General features: G+C 36.4%; 1 protein-coding gene across 2 annotated transcripts in view; it reads left to right on the top strand.

Annotated features, from left to right (window-relative positions):
- Positions 1-20,018, top strand: part of FAM169A (family with sequence similarity 169 member A) — a 45,523-nt gene that overhangs the window by 14,405 nt on the left and 11,100 nt on the right. For both annotated transcript variants that reach the window (XM_069492623.1, XM_069492622.1), the window contains 3 exons: positions 11,927-12,106; positions 18,079-18,207; positions 18,721-18,833. In XM_069492623.1, coding sequence (XP_069348724.1) covers positions 11,927-12,106; positions 18,079-18,207; positions 18,721-18,833 — 422 coding nt within the window. The remainder of the gene's footprint in view (positions 1-11,926; positions 12,107-18,078; positions 18,208-18,720; positions 18,834-20,018) is intronic.

The following is a 20,018-nucleotide window of genomic DNA, read 5'->3' as shown; positions in this document are numbered from 1 at the left end:
TCTAAAATTATTTTTAAACTAGTTTTTTATTTTTTTTTTATTTTTAAAACAGTGTTTTTTTTTTTTTTTTTTTTTGAGACAGAGTCTCACTCTGTTGCCCAGCTAGAGTGAGTGCCGTGGCGTCAGCCTAGCTCACAGCAACCTCAAACTCCTGAGCTCAAGCGATCCTCCTGTCTCAGCCTCCCGAGTAGCTGGGACTACAGGCATGCACCACCATGCCCGGCTAATTTTTTCTATATATATTTTTAGCTGTCCATATAATTTCTTTCTATTCTTAGTAGAGATGGGGTCTCGCTCTTGCTCAGGCTGGTCTCAAACTCCTGAGCTCAAACGATCCGCCCACCTCGGCCTCCCAGAGTGCTAGGATTACAGGCGTGAGCCACCACGCCCGGCCAACTAGTTTTTTAAAAGTCAACATTGGCAATATGTCAGAAATTACATCCTTTCTAATTATTGAAACTTAGATGAAAATTTTAGATGTCACCAAAGATGTGTGAATACATAGCATTTCAAAATTATTTTAATAGTTACATGAGCAAAAATGTTTTCTTTGAGGAATTTGACTAGGCCAAATTCCTAGGAAAAAAAAAATCTAAAAATACCGATATAAATGGTTACCCTGGGAAGGGCCTCAGCTAGATCATCCTGCTGTAAAGTTCATTGTAAGCAATCCCCACTATACACACAGAGCTTCCGATTGGCTTTCTAATGTCTCATTCTTAACTATGAACAGATAGTCATAGTTAAGGAAACCCACTGATAAGAAAGATGGAGGTCAAAACAATGAAGAATAGAAGAGGTTTGGAGAAGACAGTGGCCCTTAATATTTTTTGGAAAGTTCAGAGTAGTCAGTGCATTTATGAAATGAGAACAAGATCTCTTAGAAGAATGTTCATAAAGATCTTAGAAATTAAAAATTCAACAGAAGGAAGATAAAGTTGAGGAAATTGATCAGAAAGGAGAGTAAAAACAAAAAACCTTAAATGATGGAATATGGGAAAGAGAAGATAAAAGTAAAGGAATCATCTACATGATGTTTCAGAAGGAGAGAACAGAAATTGGAGGGGAAGAGATCACCAATGAAATAATTCAAGAAAATTTCTCAGAACTATTAGAACAGTATTTCCAGATTAAAAGGGCCCATTGAGCAGCCATCACAATGAATTAAAATAGACTCATACCGAGATAGACTATTGTGAAATTTCAGATGTTGTGAAATCATGATGGAGTGATTTAGATAATAGATCAGGAAATTAGATTTTCCAACGGCAACACTGAACAATAGAAGTGGAACAATGCCTATAAGATACTAAGGGAAGATGATTTCCAATGTATTCTATGCTTAGTCAAGTTATCAATGAAATGTGAGAATGAAGGAAATTTCTAGATGGTCAATCTCAAAACAATTTACTTCTTGTGTATCCTTTTCCAGGAAGCAAGTAGAGTTTATGCTCCATTAAAATAAGAAAGTAAATCAAGGAAGAAAAATATGGGATCAGGAAACTAAGGAGAAAAAGGAGATCTGAAATCACAGCTATATATCAGTTGTGGAGCTGCTGTGTCTTGTAACCACTAGCTTTATAGGTGGCTATTTAAATTAAAATTAATACAGTTTTAAAATTCATTTTCTCAGTCATGCTAGCTGCATTTTAAGTGCTTGATAGCTATGTGTGGCTGGTGGCTACTGCATTAGACAGTAGAGAGAACATTTCCATCACAGATATTTTGAACAACATTTTTCTAGAGATTGACTCATCTAGATTGGAGCAGATCAGAAAGCTCTGGAACTTTGATTCAAGAAGATGAAACAGAGAAAATTTGAAGTGTTTGAACTGATTATCAAGACAAGATTTACACAGTTATGGAAGCCTTTGGGGGGTACATTAGAGATAAATAATAATTAGTATTAAGGCAAATAAAAAGCAGCGCAGGAAAGAAGAAACAATCATGGTATGCTACGTGGCTCAGTTGTCCAAAGCATTTATATAGTCATAATGTAAAACTGAAAATTGATCTAACCAAAAAAATCACAGATTACTGTTTTGGGGTTATTGGGGTATGGTGTATCGGAAATGTGTTTGTAGTGGAGTTGGGATTGGGGTGTGTGAATGTAAGTAATTGCTAAATTCTCACCTTCCATACTGGGAAGTCAGTTAATTATGCCTGACAAGTAGTATGTTATTTAGAGATGTGGAAGTAAATACCAAAAAGATCAGTTAAGTGATTTCAAAGTGTTTGCTTATGGGGTGTGGCAGGCGTGTTGTGTGTGGATCAGGAAGGTGCTTTTTTCCCCTCAGGTCTTATACAACTATTATATTCTAAACAATATTCATGTATAACTTTGATTAAAATCAAAAAGAAAACATTTAAAAAAATGGAACCTTGTCCAGAGTCTAATCAATGTCCACCACAAAATTAGCTGAACTTCATAAATTGTCATTGGGCCTGTAATGATCAGGGCCATCTGTTCTAACTAGAAAACTAATGAAAAAATGTCCTGGGGTTATTAATATTAAAAACAATGGAAGAAAAAACACCACTGGTTAATTCAGTGGCAGTTTTGTGTCTTTTGGCCTATATCAAGAAATATATAAAGAATAAAGATGCAGTTTGTATAAATCAGATACCACATTTTGGTATAGACAAGCTGAGAGAAAAAACAAAATTGAGGGCACTGTCATTAGCTGCTATTTTGGAAATACCCATAATTGTTTGGCTTCAACTGTGAATTGCCTTCATCCAATTTGAAAACCTCTATTTTGGGGAAGCCTGATCTACTTCTATACGTCAGTTTAACTCACTATTGAAGAGATTGATGATCAATACTAGGGGATGTATTTTGGATTTTTAAATCTGTGTTTGAAATAATCTATAATGGAAGCAATTTTTCCTCTCCTTATTTGCTAGTCAGCTTTCCTTATGACTTTCAGACCTTTTACTGGGAGCTATCTATATCCATGATCTTCCCTACTTTTTTTTGATAGATCTCTCGATTCCTCTTCAGTAAAATTTGGATTTGACTCTTTTATTTAATGAGATTATTTAAGGAATAACAAAAACTGATATAAAATGATAACAACTGATGGTATAGCTAAAGGCAAAACACAGCTGAAGTTTGTGCTGGAGGATTGAGGTTCTATTTTAGGGACTTGAGTCTGTAATCCCTTTCTTATGGAAATGAGCAAAGGCATGTGAGAATCCCATTCTATTCTGTGGCTACCTGAAATGTGTCATTGGGAAATGAGATGGCTAGTTTGTTCAGGTGCAGTTCTAACTATCTAAAAAAGCACATAAGGATTCTGTTATTGGGGAGATACAGGTGACTCAGTAGAGACACAAGATCATGGGTTCAAGGTCATGAGTTTACCCTCAAAGCACTGAAAATCTAGCAGATTAGACAGAAAACTAGAGTTGATAAACATCTAATCATAATTCAGTTTGATGAGTAATGTATTTGCGGTATCAACAGTAGTAGTCCTTAAAGAGTAAGCAGTTAATTTTGCCTGGGGGAAGGTGTTACTGAGAAAGTGATATTTAAAAGTGGCTTTGGGCCGGGCCTGTAATCCTAGCACTCTGGGAGGCCGAGGTGGGCAGATTGTTTGAGCTCAAGAGTTCGAGACCAGCCTGAGCAAGAGCAAGACCCCATCTCTACTAAAAATACAAAGAAAATTAGCTGGCCAACTAAAAATATATAGAAAAAATTAGTGGGGCATGGTCGAGATGCATGCCTGTAGTCCCAGCTACTTGGGAGGCTGAGGCAGGAGTATTGCTTGAGCCCAGGAGTTTGAGGTTGCTGTGAGCTGGGCTGACACCATGGCACTCTAGCCTGGGCAGCAGAGTGAGACTCTGTCTCAAAAAAAAAAAAAAGTGGCTTTGAAGGGTAAGTAGGTTGTCAGAGAAGGGGGAAGGAAAAGAACATTCTTAGTAAACATGTGGATGGAATATAAATATATTAAAGAAGGCACAGAGCCATTAAAGTTCAGAGAGTATTTAGGACTACACCCTGGATGAGGTGGTGGGACTAACAAGTAGGAGACGTGAAGATGGAGGTCATGTTGTGAGGGGTCTTAAATGCCCTACTAAGAAGTCTGGCATTTTATTGGCCAGGAAGCTATCAAAGAATTATGTAGGGATAACATGATTAAATACTTTGCAGCAGTTGGAAATTTGTATTTTAAAGTCAGGAATTCAATTAAAAGAGCTGTTTTAGTAGTTCAGGTGAAAGAAGGACGGAAACTAGGAAAGTGGTAGTAGGAATGGAGAAGGAAACAGATTTGAGGGAGATTTTTGGGCAGTGTGTGGTGACTCCATTGTCTGTGTGGAGGGAGGGGATGGATCTGGGTGGTTTTGGCTTGGGTGCTTAGGCATTGATGGGAGGCTGTTAACTAAGATTGGAAATACAAAAAAAAGGAGTAGATTTGATAATACTTTAGTTCAATTTTGACAGGGAAAGTTCAATGTTCCTGTGGAACATATAAGTAGAGATATATAGTTAGAAATGTAAGTTGGAGCACATGGGAGAGGTGTGGATATTTGTGTGGACCCCAGAAGCCAAGGTAATACATAGTGTGGGTGGGATTAGTCAGAACTGTTGTATAAAGTATCTGTGTGTGTGAATGTTAGTGTGAGCTTGTGTTACTGAAAACAGCCTGAGGTAACCAAACATAACTGGAGGGAAGAAGCCGGCAAAAGGGACTCTCTCCTGAGATGTGACCATTGATTTCCTGAAAGTTAAAAAGGAAATGTTAATCTGTTGGGAGGTAAGAGGAAAGTTAGCTGAGGCTGCAGCCTGTCCACCAAATGTTTGTGCTTCCTTTTCTTTATTCTGATCATTGGCCAGCAGCTGCTCAGTCAGGGATTATATCTTCCAGTCACTGTCACAACTTTAGGGAGCTGTGTGACTAGGTCTCCCTCTAAGTAATGAAAGAAATGATGTGTGTGATTTCCAGTCAAGTTGATTAAGATGCATTCATTTTCCTCATCTGTCTGCTGAGTGCAGGACTTTGAGGACGTAAGGGATAGGGAGGCCACAGGTAGCAGGAAGCCGGGTTTTTGTGGTGGTCTGTTTCTTTGTGGCCCCAATGAACCATGCTTTCCAGTGTTTACATCCTGCGTAGCCTGCTTGAGTCTGGGCTGGCCCTGTAACTTGCTTTAACTGGGAGAATGCAGGACACAGGACACTGTGCTAAACCTTAAGAAGGTTGCCGCTGTGGTTCTCTTAGAAGCTAGTCACCAGGTAAGAAATACGACTCTTAAGACCACGTTGTGGCGAGGAGGCCCCAGTGGCTCTGTGGAAGAGGACGGAGGCTCTGAGGCCAAGCCCAGCTGTGCTTTCCGTCAGCAGCCAGTACCGAGCGCCCCCGCTGATGCCATATGAGAGTGGTGATAAATAGTGAATACGTTTTTGTTTTAATCCAGCATGTTTTAGGCTGGTATGTTAGGCAGGAATAAGTAACTGAAATAGTTTCTGGATGATTGTGAGGCAGAAAACCATCCACTCGTCAGGAACACCTACGTGAGACTTACTTGAGCAAAAAAGAAACTTACTGTGTTAAGCTTTCCAGGTTTGGTTTGTTCTGACAGTTAGCATTACCTTAACTGATTTATAAAGTGTGAAGACTATCATGAGAATATATTCCCTAGTGGTATGAGACAGGTCTCTTATCTAAAGATAATCACATTGTTTATTTGGAATTCACTTTATGCCTGTCTTCTATGACTGGAGACAGTCATAGGCTGATGGCTTCACGAGGTGTTAATCCTGGTTTTATGGAGGGGAGGAAAGACATTCCTGGGTGGACAAGGAAGAAATGATTCCATGAGAAGAGGAAGCCACTCAATTGTGGCAGGGAAATCTGTTCTTGAATTTGATGCATAGGTCTTGAATGGTATCATTTAAATGTATTCATTTATTGAAAAGTTGTTTTTAAGTGCTATGTAGATAGAAAAGGGGAGGAAAAAGGGAAAGAAGAGAGTAGGAGAAAGACCAAGTGGGAAAAATTGAGTGATAGTATTAATAGTAAAAATTTTGTAAGCTCTGTCCTAGAACTTAACATTTTAGAGGAAGAGGTAGCAATGAATAGACGAATAGGTAATAATGCTAGCAGGTGCTTTGAAGAAAACTAAATTAAAAGAATAGAGAGTCTGGGGCAGGGTATTATTTTTTTACTTTTTATTTTTTTGAGACAAAGTCTTGCTCTGTTGCCCGGGCTAGAGTGCGGTGGCATCAAGTAATCTTCCTGCCTCAGCCTTACAAGTACCTGGGCCCACAGGCGCACAGCACCATGCTCCGCTAAGTTTTCTATTTTTTGTAGAGACAGGGTCTCGCTATGTTGCTTAGGCTGGTGGGGAATTCCTGATCTCAAGCAATCCTCCTGCCTCGGCCTCCCAACGTGCTGGGATTACAAGCATGAGCCACTGCAGCCTCCCAGTAGGGGTACTATTTTAAATAGACTGGTTAGGAGAAGCCTCTCTGAAAAAAGTGATGGAATAACGAGATATGTGAAACTTCAGTAGAACAGATTTTTAGGCAAAGAATTGAAAATGCAGAAGCCCTGAGTTAGAAACAAGTTTGGCATGTTTCAGAAATGGTGTGGCTATCCTGGAGCAAGTGATACGGGTTTGGAGAGGTAGAGGTTTTACCTTGAAAGGTCTTGAAGGCCAAAGAAAGAGTTTGAATTTTATTCTGCAGGTGATAGCAAACCATTGAAAAGTTTTGAGGGTGGGAGTAACATCTGATTTGCCTTTTAAAAAGGTGACTGACTGCTATGTGGAAAACTGGTTACAACTGGAAAGATGGCAAGGTTGAGTTAAGCTAGTTAAGAGGCTGTTTTATAGAAGCCTTGTGAGAGGTGCCAGTGGCGTGGACAGGGAGATATGGGGTAGAGGTGGTGAGAAGTGAAGATCATGTTTGAGATAAGTTATGAGGCTATTGCTACAGGATGTCTGATGGATTCTACAAGGGCTGTGAAGGAACAGTCAAAGCTGAGTGCTCTGAGTAACTGAATAGTGGTGAAATTTACTGAAAAATTGGTAAACTGGGGGAGGAGCAAATTTGGGGTCTGTCTATGCAAAATCTGATTACACATGGTTTATTGGAGTCATGTGTAAATTGCTGTTTTATTTACATTTTTAAGATCTTTATTGACATATTGTTCACATACCATATGATCCACTCATTTAAAGTATATAATTCAATTATTTTATAATAATATATTCACAGAATTGTGCAACTGTTGTCTCAACTAAGTTTAGGTAATTTCCATCCCCCCAAAAGAAACTCTGTATTCCTTAGCAATCTTTCCACATTTCCTCCCCAATCCCAGGCCCCTGGACCTTGGCAGCCACTAATCTACTGAATATTTCATAGAAATGGAATCATGCACTATGTGGCCTTTTGTGCTACTTTTGCTTAGCATAATGTTTTCAAGTCTCATCCATATTGCTGTGTAACAGTATTTCATTCCTTTTTATGACCAAATAATATTCACTTCATGGATATACCAATTTTGTCTTTCATCAGTTGATGAACTTTTGGGTTGTTTCTACTTTTTTGGCTATTTTGAATAATGCTGCTGTGAACATTTGTGTACGTGTTTTTATGTGGACATGTCTTCGTTTCTTTTGGCATGTATACATAGTAGTGGAGTTGCTGGGTCATATGGTAACTCTGTTTTGCCTTTTGAGGACTGGCCAAACTGTTTCCCAAAGCAGTGGCCCCATTTTACATTCTCACCAGCAGTATATGAGGGTCCAATTTCTCCATATCTTGGCCAATACTTGTAATTATCTGTCATATTAATAATAGCCAACCTAGTAGGTATGAAGTGGCATGCCATTTCCTGAATGGCTACGGATGTCGGGTATCTTTTCATGTGCTTTTTGGCCATTTGTATATCTTTTTTGAATAGAAATTCTATTAAAAGCTTTTGCTCATTTTTAATTGAGTTGTGTTTGCATGACTGATATAAGAAAGTGCCCATATTTAACATTTATAATTTGTTGTGTTTTGACATATGTATACAACTGTGAAACCATCTCCATGATCAAGATAATGAACATATCTGTTATCTTCAGAAGTTTCTCCTTGCTCCTTTGTAATCCGTCTCTCCCTCCCATTTGTCCCCAAGAAAATGCTTATCTGCTGACTGTTACTATAGCTTAGCTTGCTATTTCTAGAATTTTATATAAATGTGGTCATACAGTAGTACTCTATTTTTTAGGGAGTGGTCTAGGTTCTTTCACTCAGCACATTTTGAGATCCATCCTATTATAATTCACATACCATAGAATTCATCCTTTTAAAGTGTAGAATTCAGTGGTTTTTACTATATTCATAGTTGTGCAACAGCAGTTACCATGATCTAATTCCAGAACATTTTCTTTTCTTTTCTTTTTTTTTTTTTTGAGGCAGGGTCTCACTCTGTTGCCCTGAGTAGAGTGCCATGGCGTCAGCCTAGCTCACAGCAACCTAAAACTCCTGGGCTCAAGCAATCCTCCTGTCTCAGCCTCCTGAGCAGCTGGAACAACAGGTGTGCGCCATGACACCTGGCTAATTTTTCTATTTTTAGTAGAGACGGGGTCTTGCTCTTGCTCAGGCTGGTCTCGAACTGCTGAGCTCAAGCGATCCTCCCCGCTTGGCCTCCCAGAGTGCTAGGATTACAGGCGTGAGCTGCTTGCCTGGCCTCTAGAACATTTTCATCACTTCAGAATCCCTGTACTTGTTCATGGCCACTTCCCATTTCCCTTACCCCACAATCCTTGGAAACCTTAATCTACTTTTAGTCTGGGTTGTCTATTTTTCTTTTTGAGTTGTAAGAGTTGTTTATATATTTTGGATACACTTCCCTTGTCAGATATATAATTTGGAAATATTTTCGCCCATTTTGTGGATTGTCTTTTCACTTTCTTGTGGTGTCCTTTGAGACATAGAAGTTTTTAATTTTGATAAGGTATAATTTATCTACATTTTCTTTTGTCACTTGTGCTTTTGGTGTTGTATCTAAGAAGGCTTTGCCTAACCCAAGATGGCAAAGGTTTACGCTTATGTTTTCTTCTAGGAGTTTTATAATTTTAGTTCTTATATTTAGGTTTGTGATCTAGTTAAGATTTGTTTATGGTGCAAAGAAGGATCCCAACGTTGTTATTTTATATATGTGGATGTCCAGTTGTCCTAGCACCATTTATTGAAAAGACAGACAGTTCTTTCCTGTAGTTTTTTCCCATGGAATTGTCTTGGCACTCATGTTGAAAATCAGTTGACCATAAACATGAGGGTTTGTTTCTAGATCCTTTATTCTATTGATCTCTATATCTGTTCTTATGCCAGTAACACACTGTCTTGATTACTGTAGCTTCGTAGTAAGTTTTGAAATTGAGAAGTGTGAGTTCTTTAACTTTGTTCTTTGTCAAGATTGTTTTGGCTATTTGGGGTCCTTTTCATTTCCATATGATTTTTAGGATCAGCTTGTCAATTTCTACCAAAAAAATCAAACTAGGATTTTAAATCCGTAGGTCATTTTGGAGAATATTGATATCGTAACAATGTTAAGTCTTCAGATCCGTGAACATGATATGTCTGTCTGTTTCATGTTCTCTAATTTCTTTTAACAATGTAGTTTTCAGTGTACCAGTTTTGCATTTCTTTTGTTAAATTTATTAAGCATTTTATTAGTTTTTGATGCTATTGTAAATGGAATTGTTTTCTTAATTTCGTTTTGTTTCATTGCTGATGCATAGAAGTGCAATTGATTTTTCTGTATTAATCTTGTATCCTGCATCCTTGCTGAACTACTTCATTATTTTTAATAGCCTTTTAGTGGATTCCTTAAGATTTTCTATATACAAGATCATGTCATTTGTAAATAGAGATAGTTTTGTTTCTTGCCTCTCCACCTGAATGCTTTTTCTTTTTCTTACCAATTGCCCTGGCTAGAACCTCCAGGACAACGTCCAATAGAAGTAGTGAGAGAACATCCTTGCTTTGTTCCTGATCTTAGGGGAAAATATCCGGTTTTTCACCAATAAGTATAACGTTAGCTGTGGGTTTCTTGTAGATGCCCTTTATCAGGTTGAGAAGTTGAGTGTTTTTATCTGGAAAGGTGTTGGCTTTTCTCTGATTATTGAGATGATCGTGTAGCTTTTGTTTTATTTACATTTATATGAGCTTTTCCATTCTTGATCTTGAAGTAAGTGCCATGCCTTACAGAGGTTAAAGATAGACATTAGTGGTACTCAGCATTTGAATAAATCGCAGAAGTCTTGGGGGTGGATAAAATTGCCCAAAGAGGGAATACAGAAAGAGAAGAAGGCCAAAGATTGAACTTTGAGAAATGTAAACATTCAATCTATCATGTGCAGTGCTAAATTTAATTTCATTTGAGTTAATAAATTTCATGAAAACTTGACGTAAGGTAGCAGGTTGTGATTTTTGCTTTACCATGTAATTATGCTGCTGTCTGCAGCTATTGATGTATCTTAAGAATCTCCGGTAACATTGGAAGTTTTTATTCCCTTTATTTAATTGCATTTATATGGGCCGAACCCTGGAGAGTAGAAGTATGTAAGGTGAAGGCGAAGGAAGAAAACCACCATGATTTTTTGAAATGAACATGTGCATGTCAAGTAAATAGTAGAAGAACTTCAGACTTTGTGAACCCTGCTTGTTCCATAAATTGACTATTTTAACAGTAGTCTTAGATGCTGGAATTTACCCTTTCTCTACTAAAAGGAATGTTTCTGTGAAAATAGAAAAAAATTCAACTTATGGGAAATTTCCTTCATACAATTAATTAGTATTCCTTTGTAAAGAACGCAAAGCATGTACAATAATAAGCAACCATAGATCGCTGACTTTGTATTGAGAACTAGAACTAGATAGTGCTTTCTGTTCTCATTCATTTTTGCATTGATGTTATATTTATCAACCAATTAAATAATATGATCGGTAAATCAATTTGTGAGATGTTTGTTTCCTGACATTTTATTTCTGGTTTGAACTACATTGTTAGAATTATTCAAAATCATATGAATAATCTGACAAGAATAATTATTTCATTTGAGGCAGAAAGGGGTAGAATATTGACTGATAACTATGAATTCTAAAATGAATAGAAAGTGGGGGGAAACCACAACGTGTGCCCTCAACTTGTAAATTATCTTAAGACATGAAAGGATCTAATATATCGGTTTGGTTGGTCAGAACCCAAATATACAGCAGGGTTCTTAAAAGACAAATCAGCATAGCTGTGTATAATAAGGAGAGACATATTTAGATAACTACAAATTATTTTTGCTGTTTAACTTTAAACATGTAAGATACATTTAGAATGAAATCCACAGGAAAAATGTTAGCTGATTTAGCCATTTCTAAGACACATGTTTCCAATTAGTCCTTAAAAATTTGGAGAACTAATTCACTTCTTCACCATCATAAAGCAGATAAAAATAAAATGGAACTCATAAAGAAATAAGTAAAGGGAAAAGATGAATGTTCAGGTACTAAGGTTAGAATTAAATACTTTATGTATTCTAAACTGTATGCAGTCATCAAATACTCTGAATCTGAAATTTTAATAGTTGATGAGTTTTAAAGTTGCACAAGTCTACAGACAGTGGTAGTATATATAATACGTATAGTCAAGTATTTGACTTTCAGAAAATGATAATGAGCTATTTATTTAGCCTTTATTGGATAATACCGTGGGCAAATGTAAGATACATAGCTCTTTTCCTTATCACATGTATACATTATGATGTCTAATAACAGCTTGAAAACACTTTATGTTACCGAATTTACATTTCTTTAACATTTTTCTTGATGTAGGATAAAAACTAAACATTTTTAGAAAGATGTTAACTTGTGTTCACTGAATGTATATATATCTGAATGTGAAAAATTGTTGGGTTTCTGTTCTTATTATTGCAGGAAGCATATGTGCCTCCTTTCTTACCCAAAGTTACCAACTGCCAGTTCTTGATACAATGTTTCTAAGAAAGAAATATCGAGGTAAAGATTTTGGGCTTCATATGCTGGAAGACTTTGTTGACTCCTTTACAGAAGATGCGCTGGGCTTGCGGTATCCACTGTCTTCTGTCATGTATACAGGTAAATGGTCTAAGTTAAAAAATGTTAAACTTGTCCCAGTGTTACTTCTGACTTGTTTCTCCACGATATTGTAGTTGTGTGTACGTCAAAATTAAGTAAATTTCACCCGGACATGGTGGCTCATGCTGAGGTGGGAGAATCACTTCAGGCCAGGAGTTGGAGACCAGCATGGGCAATATTGTGAGACCCTGTCTCTAAAAGAAATAAAAATAATTTTGAAATTAAAAAACAATTAAGTAACTTTGGAATCTTTGGCTCTTTAGGGCGTAATTTTGCAAATGTGCCCTTATCTAATGTATATGGCTTTTTGGGGGTGTGGTAACTTTTAAAAAAATTTAGATACAATTTACATACTATTGAACTATTTCTGCCCCTAACAGGGTCCCTGACTTTTCACCAATTAAAAAAATTTTTTTTTATAAATGCTTGCTAAGATTATTACTTTAATTTTACCTTGAATAACAGTACAAATTAGAATATGTGTTGACAGAAAATGGGGGCATTTTGCATAAATTTGAGGGACCATGATACTAGAATGTTCTTGTTACATATCCAAAACCTACCTTTATCTGTCTTAGCGGTCTTAATTTAATAATGATTTTTGTTTTATATTCACTTTCATTTAAAGTTTTGTTTTTAATGTTTATTTTGGTGACAATTGATGCTGTTAATATTGAATTATTTTCACTGAATAGTACAATCACAAATTCCTTATTTTTTTTTTTTATTTTTAGGGATGGGGGCTGTGAGGTGGGGTGTTCACTTGCTTTGTATGTTTTTGTTGAGACTGAGTCTCACTCTGTTGCTCTGCGTAGAGTGCAGTGGCGTCATTGTAGCTTACTGCAACCTCCAACTCCTATGCTCTAAGCAATCCTGCCTCAGTCTCCTAGGTAGCTGGGACTACAGGTGCACTGCCGCAATGGGTTTTTTTTTTCCCCCTTTCTTTTTGGTAGAGAAGGGGTCTCACTTTTGCTCAGGCTAGTCTGGAACTCCTGACCTCAAGCAATCCTCCCACTTTGGCCTCCCAGAGTGCTAGGATTATAGGCCTGAGCCACCATACCCGGCCAACAGATTCAGAGATATAAAAGAGTTTCAGTCTCTCATTTTGTCCCTTCAGCCACCCTCTTTCTGTTCCTGAGGCAAATAATGTTCTCAGTTTCTTATGTATCATTCCAGACATACTTTATGTATATGCAAACAAAATACATATTTTCCTTTTTCTTCCTTTTCTACAGAAATGTTATACTTTATACATTAAACCTTTTTTTATTCACTTAATATATTTTATTCCATATCAGTGTGTAAAGACCTTCCTTTTTTTTTTTTCTTTAACATGGTATGGGCCATTCTTTTTTACATAGTATGTTACAAATGGATACTGTAACTATTGATGGACATTGTTTCTAATTTGTTATTTCTACCCACACACTATTCAGCATAGCACTTCTGAAACCAGATGTGTGGGTGGGAGCATTTCTTCACACAACACGCAATTCTCCAGGGACAGCATCTGGGTGTCCTCCAATACAATTCCGACACTGCCTACCTGGAGTTAGCCTCAGATCTCAAAAATCGAGGGCTTGGTCCCACAATACAGCCCCCATTTCAGATGCCAATTACCAGTAGTAGGTTGTCACCTGTACTTCTGACTGGCTATAATCAGGGTTCGCACTATCTCTCCTTGGGTTCGAATAATTTGCTAGAGCTGCGCACAGAACTCAGGGAAACACTTATGTTTACCTGTTTGTTAAAAGAATATAATAAAGGATACAGATGAACAACCAGATGAAGAGATACATAGGATGAGGTTTAGAGGGGTCCCTAGCACAGCAGCTTCTGTCTGCATGGAATTGGGGTACACTACCTTCCCAGCACATGGATGTGTTTGCTAGCCTGGAAGCTCCCCGATACCCATAGTTTAGAGATTTTTATGGAGGCTTTATCATGTAGGCATGATCCATTATTAACTCCATTTCTATCCCCTCTCCGGAGAATGGTGGGATGGAGCTGAAAGCTCTATGCTTATGATCGTGGCTTGGCCTTTCTAGTGACCAGCCCCCTCCAGCAGCCCACCAAGAATTGTCTCATTAGAACAAAACATGCTCTTATCACCCAGGAAATTCCAAGGGATTTAGGAGCTTTGTGTCAGGAATTGGAATCAAAGACCAAATAAGAGAACAAAGATTTTCCTAGCACCCCTATTTAAGGGTATTAGGAACTCTGTCTCAGCAACTGGGCAGACACCAAACATTGAAAAGATCTCCTAGCACCCCTACCACTAAGGAAATTGCTAGGGTTTTAGAGCTCTGGGACTGAGGGCAGAGACCATGTGTATATTTCTTAATATTGCTAGCTTCTGTGTTAATGCCCTGGTTAAAAAAAAAATCTCAGTGTTTTGAAATCACAGAAGTTGATTTCTCCCTGATGGTACATGTCCATTAGTGGTCATCTTTGTCATCTTCACTCCAGCACCCTGGCTCACTGAGCAGCTATAATTCAGGACATTGCCAGTGACATATGGATATGGGTGTGAGTTACCCTGACTTAGAAGTCCTAATGCCCCAGGGATTCTTGTAACAACCAAAAGGCATAGCTTGTGGTTCATAAAGGCAAACAGACAAATGCCCAGTTACAAGTCAAGCTGAACTTGGGGAGGTTCACAAATATGTGTATCTTCTAGATATTTATGATTTATTCATATGTCACAGTTCAGATGCAATTTACCAATCAGTGGTCCCTTTTACCATAAGTAATATTACTTACCAAAGTAGTTGACATTTCACTTTTATCAGATTTGTAGGAAAAAGAGTTTTCGAAAGTTAAAGCAAGGTCCTTTTCCTATGACAAACTGAAAAGTTTTATTAACTTTTTACTCACGTAAGTACAGTAGTCCCTCCTTGTCCATAGGTTTTGCTTTCTGTGGTTTTAGTTTCTTGCAGTCAAGCATGCTCCAAAATTTCTAAATAGAAAATTTGAGAAATAAACAATTCATAAGTTTTACTTGGTGACTTGAGGAATTAAAAAAAAGAAAAAAAGGGGAAAAAAACCAATAAGTTTTAAATTGTGTGCCATTCATGAAATCTCCTGCTGTCCTGCTCCATCCTGCCCAGATCAGAAATCCTCCTTTTGTTTAGCACATCCATGCTGCTCAGTTACCAGATCAACTGTCATGATATTGGAGTGCCTGTGTTCAAGTAACCCTTATTTTACTTACTAATGGCGCCAAAGTGCGAGGATATTGATGCTGGCCATTTGGATGTGCCAAAGAGAAGCTGTAAAGTGCTTCCTTTAAAATGAAAAGGTGAAAGTTCTCAACTTAATAAAGACAGAAAAAATTTTTTTTCTGAGATTGCTAAAATCTATGGTAAGAACAAATCTTTTATCTGTGAAATTGTGAGAAAGGAAAAAGAAATTTTTGCTAGTTTGCTGTCACACCTCAGACTGCAAAAGTTATGGCAACAGTGTGTGATAAGTGCTTAGTTAAGAAGGAAAAGGCATGAAATTGGTGGGTAGAAGACATGATCGGAAATATGTTCCTGTTGGCAGCAATTGAGTTGGGCATTTGCCAACATTTCAGGCATCCACTGGGGGTCTGGGAATGTACCACCCTTGGATAAGGGGGGGACTACTGTATATCTAAAGTGGTAAAATCTTAAAAGTGCAATTGCTGGTTCAATCACTTTAGATCTGCATTTCTAAGTTCAATAAATTTTGCTGAATTGCCTTCCATGGAGGTTGTACCAGTTTACACTTCTACCGGCAATGCATGAAATGCCTTTTTCCTCACATCATAGCAACGTAGTTCATCAAATATGTTTGATATTTCTTAACATGATAGGTAAAAAGTGTTATTGGGATAGCATCTTAAACATATACTCTATTAAGTTATAATTTATATACAATAACATGTTCTTATTTTAAGTGTACATTTTGATGAATTCTGACATACGTATAGACCCTTGGTATCACAGACACCATCTAGATGGTACTTTCATTGTTCCCCAAAGTTCCCTTTGTCCATCCATCTCCTAGCTTCCTTCCCCTCCAAACTCCTGGCTCCAGGCAAGCAGTGATCTGCTTTCTTTTAATACAGATTGGATTTTTCTTTTCTAGAATTTCATTAAAAAATGGAAGTATACGGTATATATACTTCTGTGTCTGGCATTTTATTTTTGAGATTCATTGATGTATGTCTCAATACTTCATTCCATTTTTATTGTTGAGTATTCCTCATTTGTATGGTTATACCACAGTTTATTTGCCTGTTGATAAACATTTGATTTCTTTCCCTTTTTTGGCTATAATGAACAAGGAAGGCTACATGAAAATATCTTTGTATGGACATATGTTTTCATTTCTTTGGAGCAAATATGTAGTTTTTCTTTGGAATCATTTTGTCTTTAGAATTCAAGTTTAGAAATTCTTTATATTCTCTGAGTACTAATCCTTTGTTATATTCTAAATTTCTCCCAATCTCTGTCTTTCTGGTATCATTTTCATATAGAGCTATGCAGTCCAATACAGCAGCCCCTAATTTAAATTAAATATAAGTTTAATTAATATTAAATAGAATTATAAGTTCAGTTTCTCAGGAGCCACATGTGGCTAGTGGCTACTGTATTGGATAGTGCTGATATAGGACATCCCTATCACAGAAAGTTCTATTGCATAATCCTGATATAAAAGGGTTTAAATCTTAGCAATCAAGTTTATCATGATTTTTCATTATGGACTGTGATTTTTGAGTCTTTTATTAAGAAAGCCATCAGAACCCTAATGTCCTAGAGGTACTCTCCTATGTTTTATTTTAAACATTTTGCTTTTCACATAGGTCTTAGAATCCATCTAGAATTTATTTTTATGAATGATATTGATGTGAGGTTGAGATCTGACTTTGTTTTTTTCTATATGGATTTTTATTTCAGCACCCTTATTTTAATAGTTTATCCATTCTCTGTTGAAATGTAATGCTTCCTTTGTCATTTGCCAAGTTCTAACGTATGTGTGATTCTTCCTGGTGGAGCGTTTTTTAATTTTTTTGGTATTTTCTATTTCTCCCCTGTTTGTATATCCATATGTCAAGACCAGATTGTTTTAATTACTGTGGTTTTTATAACTTTTTGGTATCTACTTGGACAAGTCCTTATTCTTATTTTTCTTCATAGAACTGATCTGCCTATTCTTTTCCTTTTTTTGTATTCTTTTTTTTTTTTTAATTTTTTTTTTTTTTTTTGAGACAGAGTCTCACTCTGTTGCCCAGGCTAGAGTGAGTGCTGTGGTGTCAACCTAGCTCACAGCAACCTCAAACTCCTGGGCTCAAGCAATCCTTCTGCCTCAGCCTCCTGAGTAGCTGGGACTACAGGCATGTGCCACCATGCCCAGCTAATTTTTTTCTATATATATTTTTAGCTGTCCAGCTAATTTCTATTTTTAGTAGAGACGGGGTCTCGCTCTTGCTCAGGCTGGCTTTTTTTGTATTTTTTTGATGTATAATAGTTGTGCATACTGAATATTTTTTCTTATTTGTCCTTTCATTTTGAATTTGGGATTAAGTTTGGTCAAGTGTCATTAAAAAATAAATTCTGTTGGGATTTTGTTTGGAATTGCATGGAATTTACAGGTTAATTTGGTGAGAATTAGTGTTTTTATGCTGTTGAGTCTGACAGTCTTTTTATTCAGTTCTTCTGTTATGTCCTTCAGTAACATTTAATAATTTTGCCTTTAAAGTTGAAGCACATTTTTATTAGGGTTTTTATTGTTTAGTCATGCTAAAACTCTCATTTGGTATTTTATTAAAAATTTTTATTCATAAATGAGACTATTGTATACTTTTCTTGAGTTCCTTTGGTGTTGTTTTGGTATCAAGGTTATGCTATCCCCATTAAGTTAGTTGGGCAGCCTATTTTCTATCTTCTGTTTTTCAAAACAGTTGATATTTGGGATTTCTAGAAAATTCTAAATGTGTTTTTCAGCTTGCAAGCAGTACTTTGAAAAGTATCCAGGAGACCATGAACTCCTTTGGGAGGTTGAAGGTGTTGGACACTGGTACCAGCGAATACCAGTCACCAGAGCGTTACAGAGAGAAACACTTAAAATTCCAGGTAAGAATGTTTTCAGTTTGAATGCAAGTCCAGTTTAAAAAGCAGTGGCTAATGATTGTGACTTACAGTCCGGAGTAGTGTTGTATTATAATGTGATCTTTCTAGTAACAGACCCTCTTGTCTAAAGTTTGAATTTTTATTGCGCATTGACTTTGGAGTCACTAATAAGGAGACCTCAAATAGCCCACTTGAATGTAGCAGCCCAATAGGAATTGGTGGGTAAGAAATAAAGGCTTTACTAAAACAGCATAGAATAGGCATCAGGGGATCAAAGGTAGCACCTACTCATGTATCTCTCTCCAAAGTCACTAAATCCTTATAACTATTTAACACTCTGTATAATGACAAGGTTTCACTATAAGATATTGGTGAGGGAATATCTCAAACCTAGATGTTCTATACCATTCTGTCCTGGGTGCTATTCAGAGCTTTTATGAAAATCACTACAAACAATGTTACAGTTAAAACCAAATACTGATTGGGTTACAATTTTTAAAATTCTTCTATACACAGCAGTTTCTCAAATTGAACCTAAAAGACCTATGTCTGGAGAATATGGTCCCACGCCTGTTCCAGAATATGAAGCAGGAGCTGAAGACAATCAGTCTAGTGAGATTCCTCTAACTGTAGGTACACTGTATGTTTATTGTAGGAAATAATAATTTCTGTGTTTTTTTAAAAATAGGTTCAGTTTATGTTTAAGTTTTAAATGTTATAGTTCATTCAACAAGCTTCTGTAATTTCTATTTGTTAGTTTTTCTGGCATCTTCTGTTAATTATTAAAGACTTAATTTTCTTAGAAAAATAATTTTAATGATATTAAAAAATTAATGATGTTAATGGTATTAAAAGATAAAGGTAATTTAGAATATACATAAAATAATGTAGAAGAAAATAGAAACCTGTAATCTCACTATTCAGATATAGCCACTGATAACATTTTGGTATATGTATTTAATATTATAAAACATGTATCTGTACACTTGTTGTTTTTATTGTCTTCAGCTGCTTCTAACTGCTTTTCTCAGTTAATATAATATTGGTAGCATTTTCTATGGCATTACTGTTTTAAAACATGACTGTTAAATAGCACACTATTACCTATTTTATGTAAGTACCATCATTTATTTCCTTATAGGATACTTAAATTTTTTACATTTTTAAGTGGTGCAGAAACAAACACATTTATACACAATTCTTTGTGCATATGTAATTATTTCTCTGCACATATACAGTAATTTCTAGAAGTGGAATTATTAGTAGGTCAAAGATTATGAAGTTACTGTGGAAGGTGTGAGTGTGTATATGCTAGATCTTTGTAGAATGCAGTGCACTTTGCAAATACCAGGTATTCTGAAAGTAGACAGGCAGGTCCCATTAGTGAACTCCATAGGACTTACCAGGTCCTTTTCTAGAACCTGGTGGTTCTTATGTGGTACTTGATATTACCCAAAATATGGGCCCATTAATGGGATTCTAGAAATCTATTTTTATTCAAGGTTTTGTTGTGATAGCATTTATTACAGTTGTATTTTTGTACATAACTATCTGAGCTTATTCTTAGTGAGTGTTAAACATGCCTATGTAAATGCATAGGCATTTCAGAGATAAATGCTTTGGAGATTTGTGCTTCTTATTTTGTGTTTTAATTAGCATGAAAGTTGACTATACTTGAATGAAAAAATTTTAAACATTTTTAAGAATAACAAATAATATAATTATATATAAAAAGTTAGATTTTTTGTTTTTATTTTTTCTACATTTGGAACTTCACAGTTCAGAATAAGCTCTTATTGTTCTGTTATAGTCCA

The sequence above is a fragment of the Eulemur rufifrons genome, chromosome 17 (genome assembly GCF_041146395.1).
Source record: "Eulemur rufifrons isolate Redbay chromosome 17, OSU_ERuf_1, whole genome shotgun sequence".
Classification (NCBI taxonomy): Eukaryota; Metazoa; Chordata; class Mammalia; order Primates; family Lemuridae; genus Eulemur; species Eulemur rufifrons.
Note: the sequence above shows the minus strand (reverse complement) of the source record. Positions and strands in the feature narration are given on the sequence as shown.